This window comes from Symphalangus syndactylus, chromosome 17 (genome assembly GCF_028878055.3).
Source record: "Symphalangus syndactylus isolate Jambi chromosome 17, NHGRI_mSymSyn1-v2.1_pri, whole genome shotgun sequence".
Classification (NCBI taxonomy): Eukaryota; Metazoa; Chordata; class Mammalia; order Primates; family Hylobatidae; genus Symphalangus; species Symphalangus syndactylus.
This window is the reverse complement of record NC_072439.2, coordinates 11831507-11852114: the sequence shown is the minus strand read 5'-3', so window position 1 is coordinate 11852114 and position 20608 is coordinate 11831507. Positions and strand designations below refer to the sequence as shown.

Genomic DNA, 20608 nt, shown 5'->3' with positions numbered 1-20608 from the left:
GGCCTGAGGACCCTCCTCTGCTCTGCCCAGGCCTCTAGCCCTCAGGGAGCTGCGGTCCAGGTGGAGTCTCACATCCTTCCTGGAGTTTTGTCCTGTCCTGGGATGCTGCTGAGCCAAGGTGGTTCCATTCTTTGAACAGTCGTATTGAGATATAATTTACATGCCATAAAATCTGCCTATTCTAGGCATGAAATTAAGTGGATTTCAGTATATTTACAAATGTACAGTGATTCAGCACAATAAGTTCAGAACAGAGAAACCACATGCCTTGGCGACCACTGACCTGCTGTCTCTGTGGAGTTGAGCCAGAAGGGTTTTTGTTTGCTTGTTTCTTTGTTTTTGGAGACATAATCTCCCTCTGTCACCCAGGCTGGAGTGCAGTGGTGTGTGATCTCGGCTCACTGCAGCCTCTTCCTCCCAGGTTCAAGCAATTCTGCCTCAGCCTCCTGAGTAGCTGGGATTACAGGCGTGCACCACCACACCAGGCTAATTTTTGTATTTTTAGTGGAGACGGTGTTTCACCATGTTGACCAGGCTGGTCTTGAACCCCTGACCTCAAGTGATCTGCTCGGCCTCCCAAAGTGCTGGGATTACAGGTGTGAGCCACTGCGCCCCGCCTTGACTCAGAGGGTTTTAATGGTGACCGTACCACCCCACAGACATCCAGGCTGAGCTGAGGGGCCTGGAGTTACAGGACTGAGCACAGAGACGGGCTGGGGCTGGACTAGACGGGGCCGGCCGGGGTCTGGTCCTGGACAGGGCTGTTTCTGGCTTCTGCCCTGTTGGGTGTTAGTGTGCCACACCAGCCTCAGTCGTGGGAGTGGAGGTAGGTCCCGGTGTGGGGGCCTCGGTTCCATGCTGCCTCAGGGTGGCCGTGGCCGTGGCCGCTCCGCTCCTGGGTGCAGAGGGAGTTGAGCCTGTCCATAACAAGAGGATAAAGCAGGACGGCGTCCCAGGCTGTTGAAAGAGCAGCGCGCTCTGCGAGAGAAGCTCCTTTCATGCTGCTTCTGGGGATTTGGGGTTCAGTGGCTTTTCTGTTTGAATTTGAAGTGTTGGTGATCGTGGATGTTAACTTATCCTGGGCAGGATGGACCAGTTCGCCGGCGCATCCCCTTTCCTGACCCAGTTACTGTTGGGACTTGGAATTCTTTTTTTTTTTTTTTGAGACGGAGTTTCACTCTTATTGCCCAGGCTGGAGTGCAGTGGCGTGATCTCAGCTCACCGCAACCTCTGCCTCACGGGTGCAAGCGATTCTCCTGCCTCAGCCTCCCGAGTAGCTGGGATTACTGGCATGCACCACCACGCCCGGCTAATTTTGTATTTTTAGCAAAGATGGGGTTTCTCCACGTTGGTCAGACTGGTCTCGAACTCCCGACCTCAGGCGATCCACCCGCCTCGGCCTCCCAAAGTGCTGGGATTACAGGCGTGAGCCACCACCCCTGGCCGAGGCAGCACTTTCACTTATTTCCTTTTTTATTTTTTTTTTTTTGAGGCAGTCTTGCTCTGTTGCCCAGGCTGGAGTGCAGTGGTATGATCACGGCCCACTACAGCCTTGACTTCCCAGGCTTAATCAGTCCTCTTACCTCAGCCTTGCAAGTAGCTGTGACTACACGATGCGCCACCATGCCCAGCTAATTTTTTATTTTTTGATTTTTTTTGAGACAGGGCTTCAAAAACCTCCTCTCTACACAAAAATACAAAAATTAGGCAGGTGTGGCCTGGCGTGGTGGCTCACGCCTGTAATCCCAGCTACTTAGGAGGCTGAGACAGGAGAATCACACTTGAGCCTGGGAGGCAGAGGTTGTGGTGAGCCAAGATCACACCATTGTAGTCCAGCCTGGGCAACAAGAGCGAAACTCTGTCTCAAATTAAAAAAAGAAAAAACCCCTCAGAGCCCCCAGTGGGGTGAGGGGGACCCGGCTTTGCTCTCATGAGCTGGGTGAGCTCCCAGGCCCTCAGCCTGCATGCGGCTCAGCGGCCTGGCTTCCCTCAGCCTCGCGGCCACATGGAAAGCACCATGGGATGTGCCAAGGGTTCAGCTCGTTGGTCTTTGAGCTGGACAGCACCCGAGGATTAGCTGCTGAGGTTGTGACCACGTGGCCTCCCTGGTCTCAAGATGCTGACTTAATTCATTGGAGGCGAAGGACTGAGAATCGGAACTTTAAAACTAGAAAAAGTGCCGGCCAGGTGCGGTGGCTCACACCTGTAATCCCAGCACTGTGGGAGGCCAAGGTGGGAGGATCACTTGAGGCCAGGAGTTCAAGACCAGCTTGGGCAACATAGTGAGACCCCGACTCTACAAAAGTAAAAAGTGTTAGGTCGGGTGCAGTAGCTCACACCTGTAAATCCCAGCACTTTGGGAGGCTGAGGCTGGTGGATCATGAGGTCAAGAGATCGAGACTATCCTGGCCAACATGGCGAAACCCCGTCTCTACTAAAAATACAAAAATTAGCTGGGCATGGTGGTGTGCCCCTGTAATCCTAGCTACTCAGGAGGCTGAGCCAGGAGAATCGCTTGAACCTGGGAGGTGAAGGTTGCAGTGAGCTGAGATTGTGCCATTGCACTCCAGCCTGGCATCAGAGCGAGACTCCGTCTCAAAAAAAAAAAAAAAAAAAGATGTTTGTTTGCGTGAGGCTTGGTCTGAGAGGAGCTACTTGGACTTTATCAGAAGTTAAAAAGCCAAGAGGGAGTCCCAGGGTTGTGACCCACTGCCAAGTTCCTGGAAAGCTGACTAGTGGCTGGGCGTGGTGGCTCACACCTGTGGTCCCAGTGCTTTGGGAGGCTAGCGGGGAGGATCACTTGAGTCTGGGGTGTGGAGGCTGCAGTGAGCGGTGATCTCACCACTGCACTCCAGCCTGGGCGAGAGAGTGAAACCCCGTCTAAAAAAAAAAAAAGTCAAGTAAGTTGACTGGCGCAGACCCACCACATTGTGTGTATCCATTCATCAGCGGCGAGTGTGGGGGCTGTTCTTGTTTCAAGCCACTAGAAATGGTGCTGCCATGTGTGTTCGTGTGCTTGTTTTTGTTTGGACACCTGTTTTCCATCCCCTTGGGTGCACGCCCAGCAGTGGGATTGCTGGGGCGGTAACTCCACGTGGAACCTTGGAGGAACCCCAGGCTGCTTTCCACGGCAGCCGCGCCGTTTGACATCCCCCATGCCTTCCTGAGGATCTGAGCTCTCCACGCCTGTGATGGTCTTTTTGTTCTTTTCCTTTTACATCAACAGTCCTGACCCTTTGAGCAGGAGGAGCGGGTTATCCTTGCTCCGGGGATGGGAGCACAGTCCTGGGGCGAGGTGTAGTAATTTGAAGCCCGTCTGGAGGATCGGGTGACACTCGTTGCATTGTACAGAGTTGGACCATAAAACATTCAGGAAAATATGATGTGTCTGTGCCCTCCCCCATCCCCCCACCCCCCCACAGCTGTGGCTCCTTCCCCAGCCTGGTGCAGCTGGCTGCCGAGGTTGGGGTGTGGTCCCGGGTGACATGAGTGGTGGGTACTCCTGGGGCTGCTTTGAGGCCAGCCACAGTGGGGCTGGGGACAGAAGCATGATGGGGTGGGCTTGCCATCCTTGCCTCTGGTGGGCACAGCAGGAGGAACATTGCATCCCGACGTAGGGGCTGGCAGGACGGGGCCCGGGCAGCCGTCACTTCTGGCCTGTCGGGCTTGTCGTGGGTGCCTCATTGTCCACTGATGGAGGCGGTCCAAGCCTCTCCTGCTCCCTCCTCTCTCTCCCAGGTGGGGTGGGTTGTCTCTGGGGCCAGCATGGCATCGACCCAGCTTGTCTCTGGTGCGATGTTGGGTGCCTCACGTCTGCCTGTCCCTTGGGAACCTCGTCTGCCATTCTGGACCTCGTGCCTGAGTTCGCTTGGGTCAGAACTGTCCTCGATGGTGTTCTGGAGACACACACGGTTAGTGAGCAGGCCCAGGGGGATCCAGACACACCAGACACATCCCCCCAAAACCTGAGCGCGGTTTTCACAGCAGCGAGAGTCACACTGGCTGAAGGTGGGAAGGCCGCACATGTTCGTCCACCAAGGAGTAGGCAAACGGTGGGGTGTGTGTAGCGGAATGCTGTGCGCCACCACCACGGCCAAGTTCCAGAACATTATCAGCCTAGAAAGAAAGCGAACCTTCCCCGTCTCCTCCCCCAGCCTGTGGCACCCACGAATCCCCTTCTCGTCTCTGGACTGGCCTGATCTGGACATTTCACAGAAAAGGATCACACGGCGTGCTCTCTTATTTCTGGCTTCTTTCCTTTTTTGTTTTTGAGACGGAGTCTGGCTCTCTCACCCGGGCTGGAATGCAGTGGTGTCATCTTGGCTCAGTGCAACCTCTGCCTCCCAGGTTTAAACAATTCTCCTGCCTTAGCCTCCTGAGTAGCTGGGATTACAGGCGCCCGCCACCACACCAAGCTAAGTTTTGTATTTTTAGTAGAGATAGCGTTTCACCATGTTGGCCAGGATGATCTCAAACTCCCGACCTCGTGATCTGCCTGCCTCGGCCTCCCAAAGTGCTGGGATTACAGGCGTGAGCCACCGGGCCTGGCCTGAAATAATTATTCCAGCCCTCTTAGCTAGATGTTTGTGATTTCTGTGTTTATCCCCCATTATAGGCAAAATACATCTCTCAGTGCATTGATGAGATCAAGCAGGAGCTGAAGCAGGACAACATCGCGGTGAAGGCAAACGCAGTCTGCAAGCTGACGTATGTAAGTACCTTCCAGTGGCCCGCGCCCAGCACTGTCGAGCTGCTTCTCTGCTCAGCACGTGTCCCCTGTTCATCAGCCTGTCTGTCCACCTGTCAGTCATTGGTACCGCCTGTCGGTGAGCCACTCAGGGCCAACCCGGAGTCCTGGAGCGGAGAGCCGTGATTGTCACGTGGCTGGCAAACAGGCCAGAGGGTGGCAACCCACAGGCCCTGGTGGTAGCCCTGAGGGAGCCCCATGGGGTCCTCTTCAGGGTGGGGTTCACTAAGGGCGCCCCTCGCCTGCAGTCTTGGCTCCCACCACCGGCTGGGCCGGGACGTCTAGTGGGGAGAGCTGGGGCCCTGGACCTTCCTGGGCTGGCTCCCTTCCTGGCTGCAGTTCCAGATCAGTGCGTGAGCTGGGGACGGGCACTCCTCCCTCTGGCCTGTTTCCCCGTGGGAGATAGCGAGACGAAAGGCTCGTCCAGGGTCCCCCATGCTGCTGCTTGTCTCGTAACTATTTCAAGGAGCTGATTCGTCAAGGGTTGGTAGGGGAATGTAACCAGTGCCCATAAGTGTCAGTTAGCCAATTGCAGACATTGAGCCTCTTTTTAGTGCCTGTCACTAACCTGTCCCTGTAGCTTTTAAATGTCAGAGTCGTTTGTCAAAAGAAGAAATGAAAGGCCCCAGGGGTATGTATTGGGTGGTTTGTTGACAGTGAATGAGTCTGTTCCGTGTGCTGGGAGGGAGCGCTTGATGCCGCGGCTGAAAACCTTTGTCTCCGCTTTGGCTTGTGAGTGCAATTTCCTGTGCATCCCTTAACAGTTACAGATGTTGGGATATGACATCAGCTGGGCCGCCTTCAACATCATAGAAGTGATGAGTGCCTCCAAGTTCACCTTCAAGGTGAGGTTCTGGGACGGCGAGGCTGCTGGGTGGGGAGTGTTTACAGGTGTGAGGCATCATGACCGTCCAATTTTTATTTAATTATTATTCTTGAGACAGAGTCTTGCTTTGCTACCCAAGGTGGATTCAGTGGCCTGTAATCCCAGCACTTTTGGAGGCTGAGACAGGCGGATCACCTGAGGTTGGGAGTTCGAGACCAGGCTGGCCGACATGGTGAAACCCCATCTCTACTAAAAATACAAAAATTAGTGGGGCGTGGTGGCGTGCGGCTATAATCCTAGCTACTCGGGAGGCTCAGACAGGAGAATTGCTTGAACCCAGGAGGTGGAAGTTGCAGTGAGCTGAGATCATGCCATTGCACTCCAGCCTGTGCAACAGAGCAAGACTTTGTCTCCAAGAAAAAAAAAAACACATACATATTCCAAACTCTGGGAATTTCGTCATGGAATTTTGAAGAAATCTGGGTTGGTTTTCAAGTGCGGGTTTGTTCCCGCTTGCTGGTGGCCCCAACTTCCAGGCTGCAGGGCGTTGCTTCTGGGCTGGTGCTGCCTGGTGTGGATGCTGCAGAGCAGAGCTGGGAGCTCCTGGAGGCTGCAGGTGCCCAGCCTCTGATGTGCTCGTCTGTTCTTTCCCAGCGAATCGGATACCTCGCCGCTTCCCAGAGCTTTCACGAAGGCACCGACGTCATCATGCTGACCACCAATCAGATCCGTAAGGTAGGTGTTCCCGGGCTGGGGCCGCTCTGTGCTGAGTGCAGCCTGCCCCTGCTGGAGCGTCTGGTTTCCACACTCGTCTTCCTGCGGGCAGCAGGTGCCTGTGGCCCCCTTGAGTGCGAGCGGGGTTTACACAGCCACAGTCTTCCCAGCAGACACAGAGAAGAGGCCCGGCGGGTCTGAGCCTGCGCTGCCTGGTGGGCTTGTGAGGTGGAGGGATGCTGAGCGGTGCAGCGCCCCCTTCCCTCGCTCACCACCGGAGGGGCCGGTGAATGGGGCTCCAGGGTCCACTCGCGGCTGGCCTCTGCAGTCGCCCTCTTTCTTCCCTTCTCCCCTCATGGTAGTGCCTGCTGTAGCTGTGGGCCCTTCCCTGCCCATGTGGGGTGCTTCCTGCCCGCGGCTTCTTTTGAGTCCCACGAGGTGCATTTTTCAGCACCATGTAAATGTTGCATTTTGAAATGGTCACAGAGGTCATTGGGTAGTAAAGGTCCTCCTTGGCCCCGAGCTCTGAACACCTTTGGTTCCCGCCTCTCGATGGAGGGGTTGGGGTGTTGGAGAATCAGGCCCACCCTTCTCATGGGGAGCTGGCCCCTTTCTGGCCCCAGAGGCCACATCAGAGGCCACGGTCCTGGTTCTCCAATGTCCATGTGCAAGGGCGGGACCCTGTGGCTGTTTTGTCAACCCCACAGGGTGACCTGAAGACCAGGGCTGGGGGCTCCCAGCACGCTGAGGGACAGGTGTGGGGGCACTGGCTGTGACTGATGTTCGGCACAGGGTGTGGTGCAGGTCCTGGGACTGTTGGCTGTGCTGGGCTCACCGTTGTGGGCGAGGTTATGGAGCTGGGCGTCCTGCCTGGGCCGCGGGCGGCATGCGCCCTAGATGCTGTGGGGCTCTTGGGTCATGGCCATGTAGCAGGAGGGGCCTCGGTGGGAGTCTGGCCCGCTGAGAGGAGGATGGGAGTGGGTTTTGTAGGTGGTAACTTGGAGGGAGGAGGGTGGAGGGCTCCGGCCGCCCTAGATACCCAGGTGGCAGCTGCCCAGCAAGGAGGGCCACATGTCGTGCCCAGCTTTGTGTCTCTTGCTGATTGGCTCGGCACAGCCCGTCCCTGTGTGAGCACCTCACTGGGGACTTAGATCCACCGCTGCCTTGCCGGGTGCTCGGGGCTGTTAGACCCTGTGTGTCAGGCACCGCTCTGACCTGGTGCCTGCCGGTGCCTGCCGCTGGCCTGGCCTCGGACGCAGGTGGGCCCTGGCTCGGCCAGTTAGCACCTGCTTTCTCTGTGTAGGATCCCGTGCTTCCGATGTTTGCAGTCCACTGTGTCGTTTGTTTTGTTTTGTTTTGTTTTGAGACTGAGTCTCGCTCTATTGCCCAGGCTAGAGAGCAATGGCGTGATGTCGGCTCACTGCACCCTCTGCCTCCTGGGTTCAAGCGATTCTCCTGCCTCAGCCTCCTGAGTAGCTGGAATTACAGGTGCCCGCCACCATGCCTGGCTAATTTTTGTATTTTTAGTAGAGATGGGGTTTCACCATGTTGGCCAGGGTGGTCTTGAACTCTCAGCCTCAAGTGATCTGCCCACCTTGGCTTCCCAAAGTCCTAAGATTACAGGCGTGAGCCACTGTGCCTGGCCTCATTTTGTTTTTTATTTTTTATTTTTTGTTTTTATTTATTTATTTTTTTTGAGACAGAGTCTCGCTGTCGCCCAGGCTGGAGTGCAGTGGCGCAATCTCAGCTTACTGCAGGCTCCGCCCCCCAGGGGTTCACGCCATTCTCCTGCCTCAGCCTCCTGAGTAGCTGGGACTACAGGCGCCCGCCACCTCGCCCGGCTAATTTTTTTTGTTTTGGAGATGGAGTCTTGCTCTGTCTCCCAGGCTGGAGTGCAGTGGCGTGATCTCGGCTCACTGCAACCTCTGCCTCCCGGGGTCAAGCAATTCTCCTGCGTCAGCCTCCCAAGTAGCTGGGATTACACGCATGTGCCACTACACCTGGCTAATTTTTTTGTGTTTTTAATAGAGACAGGGTTTCACCATGTCGGCCAGGCTGGTCTCGAACTTTGGACCTCAGGTGATCTGCCCACCTCAGCCTCCCAAAGTGCTGTGATTACTGTACCTGGCTTGTTTTTTAATAAAAAAAATTATTTTCTGGGCTGGGTGCAGTGGCTCATGCCTGTAATCCCAGCACTTTGGGAAGCCGAGGCGGGTGGATTACCTGAGGTTGGGAGTTTGAGACTATCCTGACCAACATGGTGAAACCCCGTCTCTACTAAAAATACAAATTAGCCAGGCATGGTGGCACATGCCTGTAATCCCAGCTACTCAGGAGGCTGAGGCAGGAGAATTGCTTGAACCCAGGAGGCAGAGGTTGTGGTGAGCTGAGATTGTGCCATTGCACTCCAGCCTAGGTGACAGACCGAGACTCCGTCTCAAAAAAAAAAAATTATTTTCTTTTTTTTTTTTTTTTTTTTTGGGAGGGGGGATATTTTTAGTAGAGACAGGGTTTCACCATGTTGGTCAGGCTAGTCTTGAATCCCTGACCGCATGATCCGCCCACCTCGGCCTCCCAAAGTGCTGGGATTAAAGGTGTGAGCCACCACGCCCAGCCCAAAAAAAATTATTTTCTTACTTTTTTTTTTTTTTTTTTGAGACAGGGTTTTGCTCTGTCACCCAGGCTGGAGAGCAGTGGCGCAATTGCAGCTCACTGCAGCCTTGACCTCCTAGGCTCAAGCGATCTCCCTGCCTTAGCCTCCTGAGTAGCTGGGACTACAGGCATACACCACCACGCCTGGCTGATTTTTTTGTATTTTTTGTAGAGGCCGGGAGGGTTTCACTACGTTGCCTAGGCTGGTCTCGAACCCCTGGGCTCAAGTGATCCTCCTGCTTCGGCCTTCCAAAGTGGTAGGATTACAAGTGTGTGCCACTACTTCCAGCTCACTGTGTTATTTTTTTATTTTTTATTTTTTTGAGATGGAGTCTCACTCTGTAGCCCAGGCTGGAGTGCAGTGGCATGATCTTGGCTCACTGCAAGCTCCTCCTCCCGGGTTCACGCCATTTTCCTGCCTCAGCCTCTCCGAGTAGCTGGGACTACAGGCGCCCGCCACCACGCCCGGCTAATTTTTTTTTGTATTTTTAGTAGAGACGGGGTTTCACTGTGGTCTCGATCTCCTGACCTCGTGATCCGCCCGCCTCGGCCTCCCAAAGTGCTGGGATTACAAGCGTGAGCCACTGCGCCCGGCCTGTTATTTTATTTTATTTATTTTTTGAGACGGAGTCTCACTCTGTCCCCATCTGGAGTACAATGTCAGCTCACTGCAACCTCCGCCTCCTGGGTTCAAGCAATTCTCCTACCTCAGCCTCTCAAGTAGCTGGACTACAGGTGTACACCACCATGTCTGACTAATTTTTTGTATTTTAGTAGAGACAGGGTTTCACCATGTTGGTCAGGATGGTCTCGATCTCCTGACCTCGTGATCTGCCTGCTTTGGACTCCCAAAGTGCTGGGATTACAGGCGGGAGCCACCGCTCGTGGCCACTGTGTCCTTTTAAAAGAACCAGTTGGCCCTGCATGGTGGCTCACACCTGTAATCCCAGCACTTTGGGAGGCCATGGCGGACGGATCATGAGATCAGGAGTTCAAGACCAGCCTGGCCAACATGGTGAAACCCCATCTGTACTAAAAATACAAAAATTAGCCGGGCGTGGTGACACGCACCTGTAATCCCAGCTTCTTGGGAGGCCGAGGCACAGAATTGCTTGAATTTGGGAGGCAGAGGTCGCAGTGAGCCGAGATTGCACCACTGCATTCCAGCCTGGGGGACAGAGTGAGACTCGTCTCAAAAAAAAAAAAAAAAAAAAAGCTGACCTTGTCATATTTTGACCACAGAACGTTAACCCTGAAAACGGATCTTGGTAGATGGATATGTAGATGAAGTCTTGGGAGTTTCCTTAAGAAAATATCTCCCCAAGAGCAGGTTTGTGGTATCAAGAGAGGATTTATTTCCCCAAGTGCTGAGACAGGAGCTGGGGCAGATGCTGTATTTTAGTGAGAGCTGCGGGAGTGAAGAGCTGGGGCAGAGTCCAGGGGAGGGCGTGGGCAGCTGCCATCTGAACTTTGAGAGGGGCCCAAGGGCACTGTTCCTGAGCCCTTCCCCTCAGTTGTTGGGGAAAGGGACCCCATATGGAAGCAGCGTCTCTGAGGACCCCATCCTGTGGGGCTTTCCTGCCCGTTCTGTGCCAGGCCCAGCACCACTGTTTCTGCAAGCTGGGAGCTGCCAGTGAGAGGTGAGGGCAGCCCTGGTTTCAGGCCTGAAATGCTCTGCTCTTGCACCCGGGGTGGCCCTTCCCCACACTTGCAGTGGCTTGTGACAAGCGCCTGTGTCCCAGGAGGTGCCAGAAAACTCGGTTGATTCTCACATGGAGTGCTTCAGTTTGTGGCTTAGACCTCCCTGTCCCCAGCCCTGCCCATCCAGGAGGAGCCAAGAAACTCGGTTGATTCCCACCCACAGAGCGTTTCAGCCTGTGCCTCAGACCTCACTGTTCCCAGCCCTGCCCACCCAGGAGGAGCCAAGAAACTCAGCTGATTGCCACACACAGAGCACTCCAGTCTGTGCCTCAGACCTCAGTGTCCCCAGCCGCGCCCATCCTGGCTCCTCTCTTGGTGACAGTCTCCCATGGGCTGTAAATTGTTCCTCCTTGTCCGAGTTCAGCTCCAGACCCCTCAGCAGCAGGGGTGCTAAGGCACAGCTGCACACCAAGAGGATATGCCAAGTCCTGGGGCGTCCTGGGAGAATTTCGCTCCTGCTGCTCCCGGCGACCCAGGCGTCAGATGTGCCACCCAGGGCATCCTGGCCACGACCCCTTTCTCTCGCTTTCCAGGACTTGAGCAGCCCCAGCCAGTACGACACAGGCGTTGCACTGACGGGTCTGTCCTGCTTCGTCACCCCAGACCTTGCCAGAGACCTGGCAAATGACATCATGACACTGGTGAGTTTGTAAGCCTGCCCACCACCCCTGCATGTCTGCTCTGGGAAAAACTCGATCAAAGTGGCATGCCTGGGAAGCTTGGCTATGCGGAAACCGGCCGGGGTCCCTGGTGCGTGGCCTGCCTGAGATGGGAACCAAATCACTGTCAGCTGGTGGAGTGGCTCTTGGGCTGCTTTGATTCCTGCGTGTCTTGAATTTATGTTTGAAATCATCTTGCCAAGAGGAGGAACAGGGTCTCCCTGACGGGCCAGGCCTGGTGGGGGATGTTTGCCCCAAGGTCTGACAGTGGCTCCTGTCTGAGCTGCCACTGGGCTTCTGTGTGGTTCTCTTTCCTCCATCCCTGACCACAGCTTGACTCCTCCCTGCCACTCTGGTTGTCAAAGGCTACACTACCCCGGCTGTGACAGTCTAAAACCTGGGAAGCCCCTGGAAATTTTGGCCCCAGAAACATCTGTTTTGTGCCTGGCGTAACCTCCAGTTCATGAGGGGGGGGACCTTTGTTCCTTTTCATTTAAAAAACAGCAGCCAGATTAACAGTGTGAAGGGATTATGGTTTCCTCCCTGGGAAGCACCGTCCCCGCGTGGCTGCCTGTCCGCCCAGAGGTGTCTAGATCGTGACCGATGGGCACTGTCCCCACGTGGCTGCGTCTGCCCGGAGGTGTCTTAAATCGTGACTGATGGGCGCTGTCCCCGCGTGGCTGCCTGTCCGCCCAGAGGTGTCTAGATTGTGACTGATGGGCGCTGTCCCCGCGTGGCTGCCTGTGTGCCTGGAGGTGTCTAGATCGTGGCTGATGGTCTTGGAGATTGTCAGCACAGCCTGCTGAGCTTCTACATCAGGGATCAGCAGGCTGCGGCACACGGCCAAATCCAGCTGGCTGCACCTTCTTTCCACGTGTCGTGTTGTCTCTGGTGGCCTTGGCTGTGAAGGGCACAGCCGTGTGGTCATGACAGGCCGTCTGGCCCACGAAGCTGAAAACACTGACTGCTGGCCTCCACAGAGTGCTGGCTCCTCTAGAGTAAAGCAGTGGGGAGCCCACGAGAGAGTGGATGTCAGTGCCCCATCATGGAGTGGCTCTGTCAGGACCAGGCAGTTCGAGGCGACGCCCTGGGCCTGATAGATGGGAGGGCTCCCACTGGGGAGTTTGAGCAGCTGCAGGGCACAGCCGTGGGGAGCTGGGCTGTAGGCTGTGTTCCCAGCACACCCGGGTTCCCTGCATGACTTTCCAACCTTCTTCCTCCCACTGTGGGACCCAGGACCCTGGGGCAGGAAGGCCACAAAGGAGGAGGGCTCGATCTGGAGGGCAGGCCTGAGTCAGGGGCACAGCGAGGCTGGCTTCCATGCCATCCAAGATGCTGCTCTGTGGCCCCTGGGGCTGGTGTGCAGCCACAGCCTCAGGCTGCAGGGTGTCTCCCTGTGGAGGAGGCGGCGGGGAGGGGTGAGAGCAGGGATGAGGCGCGGAAAGCCCGCGCAGGCTGAAGCCCGCTGCTCCGCAGATGTCACACACGAAGCCCTACATCAGGAAGAAGGCCGTGCTGATCATGTACAAGGTGTTCCTGAAGTACCCTGAGTCGCTGCGCCCTGCCTTTCCCCGGCTGAAGGAGAAGCTGGAGGACCCCGACCCCGGTTTGTGGATTTGAGTTAAGCCTCAGAGTTGAGGGTGGGGGCTCAGCCGGTGCCCTGGGAAGATGTGGTGGCGTGTTTTGGGGGATGCTGTGGGGAATGTTGGAGGGCTCGGTCCAGGAACGTGCTTGCTGGAGGTGGCTGGGCCTCCCCTCACTGGGGCAGCCAGGAGGGAGGTGCTGGTGGTGGGGGCAGTAAGATCCAGTGTGGCAGCTGGCGGTGAGCCTGGTGTGTCCCTGAGCAGAGGTGTCCCCATCCCTGCCAGCCCCTCTTAGGACCAGTGCCACCAGGGGGCGCCTTCCACAGGGCAGGGGACGGTCTAGACCATATGTCCCGCGCAGGAGCTGCCTCCACCTCATGTGGCTGTTGTGTATTTGTGGTGTGGTGACTGCGGGACATGGCTTCAGATTCAGTTTTACTGAGTTTCCCTGGGCTGCGTGTGTGAAGCCTCTAGCGTGTGGCAGGCGTGGGTCGGTGGACCCCAAAGCCAGCCCACAGGAATCCCAAGGCCCTGTGGGCAGGAGGGGAGACCCCAGCCCTAAGCACGGGACCCGATGGGCAAGCTTCTCCCTGGAGTGCTGGGCACGGACGCAGCAGGAAGGCTCCCTGAGCCCCAGTGGCTGGACAGCTGTTCTGGAGCCCTCATGCTGAAACCCCCACTCAGAGGGCCGCTGTCAGGCCGTCCTGAGCTTGGTGATGCTTGTGCGCACTTGTTCCTGGCACCAGTGCCGAGCAATGCTTTCTCAGTGCCAGGAGCTGGCTGCTGTGGCCTGGTCCCTGGAGGATCAGGTCTGTGGCTGCTGTCCCTGTCACCAGGAGGAGGTGGGAGAGCCAGGGCCATGTTCAGTGGGAGTTGCTGCAGGCCCCCAGAACTTCCTCGCGGGCCAGGAAGACAGTAGGATGGTTTTCTAAGGGGAAGGACAGACATGCTGATGAAGACCCCTTGTTCCCCAGGGGTTCAGTCGGCTGCCGTCAATGTCATCTGCGAGTTGGCCAGACGCAACCCTAAGAACTACCTGTCCCTGGCCCCGCTCTTCTTCAAGCTGATGACGTCCTCCACCAACAACTGGGTCCTCATCAAGATCATCAAGCTGGCAAGTGCTGCCTGGGAATGGAGCCTCCTCACCTTGCGTGGGGCATTCCCTCACCCTGTGTGGGGCATTCCCTGCGGGTGACTGAGCCCTGCTGTCCCTCACCCTGCGTGGGGCATTCCCTGGGGGTGACCAAGGCCCTGCTGTCCCTCACCCCGTGTGGGGCATTCCCTCCGGGTGACCGAGGCCCTGCTGTCCCTGCAGTTTGGTGCTCTTACTCCTTTGGAGCCGCGGCTGGGCAAGAAGCTGATCGAGCCCCTCACCAACCTCATCCACAGGTGAGTGCAGGCCATGCGCGGCGGGGGCAGGCAGGCTCCACGGGGCGCGGTGTTGGAGTGGCCGGGGAGGGCCAGCTCCACAGGGTCCATTGTCGGAGCTGTGGGGTTGGCCAGCTCCATGGGATCCAGTGCTGGAGCGGCGGGGGAGGGCCGGCTCCACTGGGTGCAGTGTCAGGGTTGTGGGGTGGGCTGGCTCCATGGGGTCCAGTGCTGGAGCGGCTGGCAGCCTGGCCCCAGTGGGGTACAGCGGGAGCTGGGCGTGAAGCCGCTGAAAGATGGAAGTCTCATACGTTCAGCAGACTCTCCGTCCTAGAGTGGAAGCCTGTGGTGGCGTTCCCGGCCACTAGACTCTTCTCCGTGCTGCTAGAGACATTTGGGGAGTTTGGATTTTCTTCGTAGGTCTCCGCACTGCAAGGTTGTGGGATGGGATCCTATGTTAGGAGCCGTTTCAGGCCAGGCTGCCTTTGGTTGCTAGAAGGGGACACTTCAGTTCCTCAGACCAAGTGCTGAGGAGGAGCCAGGACTCCTCCCTGGCCCCCACTGCAGAGAAGGGGAGGGGTGGAGCGGGCCGCAGGCAGAGGCGTCTTCGCCGTGACTTTCAGATGCAGTCGTGTGTCAGCAACAAGGACACATTCACAGAAGGGTGTCATTTAGGACATTTCACCATGTGAGCAGCGTAGCATGTGCGCACACACGCTTCACTGGTGAAGCTCACCACACTCCTAGGCTACGTCGCATGGCCATTCTCCTGGCTGCAGCCCTGCCCTGCAGGCGACTGTAAAGCTGTAAGCAGCTGCGGCTCCATGGCTAGTATCTGTGTGTCTGAACACATTGAAACACCGAAAAGGGCTGGGCGCGGTGGCTCACACCTGTAATCCCAACACTTTGGGAGGCCAAGGCAAGTAGATCACTTGAGGTCAGCAGTTCAAGACCAGTCTAGCCAACCATGGTGAAACCCCATCTCTACCTAAAAAATACAAAAATTAGCCAGGCGTGGTGGTGCATGCTTGTAATCCCAGCTTCACGGGAGGCTGAGGCAGGAGAACCGCTTGAACCTGAGAGGCGGAGGTTGCAGTGAGCCGAGACCACACCATTGCACTCCAGCCTGGGCAACAGAGCGAGACTCCATCTCAGAAAAAACAAAACAAAATAGCCCTAGAAAAGATGCAGTAGGAAGGCGGTATTGCCATCTCACGGGCCACCGGGGCTGCGTGGTCCGTCCCTGCCCGGATGCTGTCATGGGCCTGCAGTTGCAGTGGGATTTCTCACATGCCCTTTCTGGGAAGGTGAGATGATGACCAGCTAAGCACCACAGGCCTTGGAGAGCAGGGCACGGGCTCCCTCCTGGGGCATACTCCCTGGGCTGTGGGGCCAAGGCCATCTCCAGCTGAGCTGCCAGCATCGGGTCACCGCATCTGACGAGGCCCCCGGTCCTCATGCCGCTTCCTTGTGTTCCTTTCCTTAGCACGTCTGCCATGTCTCTCCTCTATGAATGTGTGAACACCGTGATTGCAGGTGAGAACCGGCACTCTCCCCGTCTGGAAGGGTTGGCACTGCCAGGCTGGAGTCTCGGGTGGGGACAGGAGGGCGCCAGGCCTGGTGTCCCCGAGCACCACCCCTGCTGGAACTGAGAAGGCAAGCTGGCTGGTGGGGCCTGGGGCTGGCTGGGAGGCCATCCCAGGCCTCTGCTGTCAAGGTGGCCGTGCATCTGCCTGGTCTCCCACCGCTGTTGGTGCTGGGTGTTTGCTTCTTAAGCTGCTTGGTGGCCCAGCCACTCTAGAGTCCCCGTGGGTGTGAAAGATTCACCTGCAGATAAAGCCCTTCCTCATACCTGCTTCCACAGATGCCGGCCCCTGCTGCTGAGGGCCTACCATCCGCTCTCACACTCAACTGTGTTTTTTCTGAGACTTCACAGCACTCCTGAGACAGCATGTTGTTTCACCCGTGGATGCTTAAGCAGCAGTATCTACCACAAAAATATTTTTTTTTTTTTTTTTTTTTTTTGAGACGGAGTCTCACTCTGTTGCCCAGGCTGGAGTGCAGTGGTGCGACTTGGCTCACTGCAACCTCCATCTCCCGGGTTCACTCCATTCTCCTGCCTCAGCCTCCCGAGTAGCTGGGACTACAGGCACCCGCCACCACGCCCGGCTAATTTTTGTATTTTTAGTAGAGACGGGGTTTCACTATGTTGGTCAGGCTGGTCTTGAACTCCTGACCTCTTGATCCGCCTGCTTTGGCCTCAAAGTGCTGGTATTACAGGCGTGAGCCACCACGCCCGGCCCACAAAAATATTTTCTAAGGCAGAGTCAGAATCCACGCCTCCAGCTGGGCCAGGGCACCAGGGCCAACACCCAATGTGCCCGGTGGTCTCAGCCAAGCTTCTCCAAGTCGGCCAAAGCCTCACGGGGCATTGGGTGGTGCACTTCCTTATGGCTGATAAAGGAGAAGCTTCTCACCAGTGTAAGGGCCCAGCTATTCAGGAGGCCAAGGCAAGAGCATCACTTGAGCCCGAGAGTTCCAGGCTGCAGACAGAGTGAGACCCCGTCTCTCTTGAGGCTGGTGTGCAGTGGTGCGATCATAGCTCACTGAAGCCTTGACCCCTTGCTTCTGCAGGCACATGCCATCCCACTCAGGTAATTTTTTGAATTTTTGGTAGAGACAGGGTCTCACTATGTTGCCCAGGCTGGTCTTGAACTCCTGGGTTCAAGCCATCCTCCTGCCCTGACTTCTCAAAGTGATGGAATTACAGGCCTGAGCTACTGCACTCGGCCAGGACCCCATCTCTTTTGTTTTTTGGTTTTTTCTAGCTTTACTTAGGTGTAGTTGACAATTAAAAATGGCATATTTTTAAGGGACACCACTTGATTGTCAAATAACACAGTTCATATAATTAACACATCTACATTTATTTTTCTTTCTGTTTTTTTTTTTTTTTTTTTTTTTTTTTTTTTTTTGAGATGGAGACTCACTCTGTTGCCCAGACTGGAGTGCAATAGCGCAATCTTGGCTCACTGCAACCTCTGCCTCCCAGGTTCAAGCGATTCTCCTGCCTCAGCCTCCTGAGTAGCTGGATTACTGGCACGCACCACCACACCCGGCTAATTTTGTATTTTTAGTAGAGATGGAGTTTCAACATGTTGACCGGGCTGGTCTCGAACTCCTGACCACCTTGTTCTCCCAAAGTGCTGGGAATACGGGCGTGAGCCACCATACCAGGCCTACATTTCTTTTTTTTTTTTTCTTTTTTGGAGACTCGCTCAGTCGCCCAGGCTGGAGTGCAGTGGCGCGATCTTGGCTCACTGCAAGCTTCGCCTCCCACGTTCACGCCATTCTTCTGCCTCAGCCTCTCGAGTAGCTGGGACTACAGGTGCCCGCCACTATGCCTGGCTAATTTTTTTTTTTTTTTGTATTTTAGTAGAGACGGGGTTTTACCCTGTTAGCCAGGATGATCTCGATCTCCTGACCTCTTGATCCTCCTGTCTTAACCTCCCAAAGTGCTGGGATTACAGACGTGAGCCACCGTGCCCGGCCTACATTTCTTTTTAAAATACACTTGTTCCTACCTGGATAATCTATATACCTGTTTCAAGAAAAAAAAAATTACCATCTACTTTTATATTCAAATAACACTCCTGGTTGGGCGTGGTGGCTCACGCCTGTAATCCCCAAACTTTGGGAGGCTGAGGCAGGTGGATCACCTGAGGTCAGGAGTTCAAGACCAGCCTAGCCAATAATGGTGAAATTCCATCTCTACCTAAAAAATACAATAATTAGCTGGGCGTGGTGTCAGGTGCCTGTAATCCCAACTACCTGGGAGGCTGAAACAGGAGAATCGCTTGAACCTGGGAGGCAGAGGTTGCAGTGAGCCGAGATTGCACCATTGCACTCCAGCCTGGGCAACAAGAGCGAAACTCCTTCTCAAAAAACAAAACAAAACAAAAAACAGCACTCCTACAAAGATTGGGTGTGACAGTTCTGAAATCTTGCATGTGTGAATATGCATTTATTTTGCCACATTTCTTCATTCGTATTTACATTTATATGTAGACTTTCTGTCCAGGGTTATTCATATCCAGAAATTATTATTTCACTAGCTTTTGGGTGGTATTTGGTGGTATTTGGTTGCAGGGATCAGTTCTTTAGTGGTGATTTCTGAGATTTATGTGCACCAACACTCAAGCAGTGTACACTGCACCCCAAGTGCAGTCTCTTATCCCTCACCCCCCACCCTCCCCCAAGTCCCTGGAGTCCATTAGATCATTCTTTTTGGGGGGAGTGCGGGGGCGGGGGACATCGTGCAGTTTCTCTCTTGTTGCCCAGGCTGGAGTTCAATGGCACAATCTGGGCTCACAATCCCCGCCTCCCGGGTCAAGCGATTCTCCTGCCTCAACCTGCCGAGTAGCTGGGGTTACAGACATGCTCCACCACTCTCAGCTTATTTTTGTATTTTTAGTAGAGACAGGGTTTCTCCATGTTGGTCAGGCTGGTCTCGAACTCCTGACCTCAGGTCATCTGCCCGCCTCAGCCTCCCAAAGTGCTGGGATTACAGGCGTGAGCCACCACACCCAGCCTAGATCATGGTTATGCTTTTGTGTCCTCATAGCTTAGCTTCCAAGAACCCATGTCTTAAGAAGAAAACACGTGCACGCGCACACACACACACATGCGCACACACACGCACACACGCACGCGCGCACACACAGTCTCCTGTACGCCTTCATTCCATGCCACTGGCTTGTTGGAAAACGAGTCTCTGTCCCTGCCTGTGCCTGGCGGTCCCCTGGCTTCATGTGTTTCTTTTAAATCTGTTAGAGCCGGGGCTCTGAGGGTCGGCTTCTCGCTGCCTGCCTGTCCCTGCCCAAAGGATGCAGCAGAGTCAGCAAAGGGGAACGGCTCAGGGAATGTTGGGGAGGCCAGGCCCAGCTTTTAGAGCCTTCTTTCAGTGGAGTCCTGCAGGATGTGCGTCATCCCCCAGCAGTGAGCTGTGATGATAATTGGAGAAGTGTCAGCACAGAGGCTCCCAGAGACCCAGCGCCTGGGTTCCTACAGGGTCTGGTCCTGTGGCCTCCAGGCCTGGCCCCTGCCAGGATTCCAGACTCCAGAGGGAAGCAGGGGTTGCGAGTAAACCACAGTGTTTGCAGGAACTGCTGAGGCTCTGGAGCCGTCTTGTCAGTGAGGGTGGGGGCCTCTGCAGGTTCCTGGCCTCAGGCCTGCAATGGAGCTAGGTTTTTGCAAACACAGTTGGGCTGCGCGGTCCCAAACCCAGTGGCATTTCTGCCCTCCCTCCCATCCCTGCTCCCGGTGAGGGAGTGCTGGTGCCCTGTGGCCCTGAGCGAGTGTCGGCACTGGCCATGGTGCTGACCGCAGTGCTGACCAAACTGTCTGTTGCAGTGCTCATCTCGCTGTCCTCAGGCATGCCCAACCACAGCGCCAGCATCCAGGTACGTCCCGCAGTGGGCAGGGCCCATGGGGTCCCACACTGCGAAGGCCACACCTTTCCACGGGCGGGAGCTTGCCCACTCTGTGACTGAGGTGCTGGTCCCCCCACACCATCCTTGGGGCTTGGGAGGGCACAGCCGCGTCCTGTGTGCACTACCGGCCCGAGCCTGCTTGGGCTCCCCATCGTGTGCCTGTGGGGTGGACGCGTGGGGCACTGAGGAGTGGGAAGCAGGGCCTCCCTTGTCTCCGGTGCCCCATGTGGGCCCTGCTCGTTTCCCTCCTGGGCTTTGATTGTTGGGCGGGGCTGACGCCGGGCCTTAGGCCAGGTTGAGGTTGAATCTGGAGGGCACCTGGGACTCACCCTTGGTTTAGAGGATGTAACCAGCATCGTTTTTTTCTTCTTTTCAGCTTTGTGTTCAGAAATTAAGGATATTGATCGAGGACTCCGATCAGAACTGTGAGTCATCCCCTCCCCAGTGCTGTCATTTCCGTGTCCCCACCTCTGTGAAGTTAGGGGTCCTCCTAGTGTGAGGGGGAAGTGGACACGGCATCTGCAACCCCAGCTGTCTCCCTGATGGATGGCACTCTGCCTCAGAGGTGGCCCTCTGCCAGTGCCCTGTGGCGCCCTTGCACCCCAACCTGTCTGCGTGGGGTGGCTGGGAAACACCAGCTTCCTCTGAGCCCCAGTCCCAGGGGAGATGCAGGGGGCGTGGCAAAGGCCCCCACTGGGGAGATCCTGGCAGTTGGACAGATGCCACTCACTGAGCACCTTGGTCCGAGATTTCTGGATATTTCAGCCTCTGCATGTTTTTACGGTGGCACGTGAGGCTTTGCGTTGTGAGATAGAGCAGCACACAGCACCCTTGCCCAGGTGCCTGCCTGCATGTGGGTGCCCCAG

The 20608-nt window shown here is 55.9% G+C and overlaps 1 protein-coding gene across 4 annotated transcripts in view; it reads left to right on the top strand.

The window, feature by feature from the left end:
* AP3D1 (adaptor related protein complex 3 subunit delta 1) overlaps positions 1-20608 on the top strand; it is a 49942-nt gene that overhangs the window by 7003 nt on the left and 22331 nt on the right. For all 4 annotated transcript variants that reach the window (XM_055248672.2, XM_055248674.2, XM_055248673.2 and 1 more), the window contains exons 2-11: positions 4616-4711; positions 5512-5592; positions 6228-6308; positions 11174-11281; positions 12776-12905; positions 13857-13996; positions 14198-14271; positions 15737-15786; positions 19663-19712; positions 20119-20167. In XM_055248672.2, coding sequence (XP_055104647.2) covers positions 4616-4711; positions 5512-5592; positions 6228-6308; positions 11174-11281; positions 12776-12905; positions 13857-13996; positions 14198-14271; positions 15737-15786; positions 19663-19712; positions 20119-20167 — 859 coding nt within the window. The remainder of the gene's footprint in view (positions 1-4615; positions 4712-5511; positions 5593-6227; positions 6309-11173; positions 11282-12775; positions 12906-13856; positions 13997-14197; positions 14272-15736; positions 15787-19662; positions 19713-20118; positions 20168-20608) is intronic.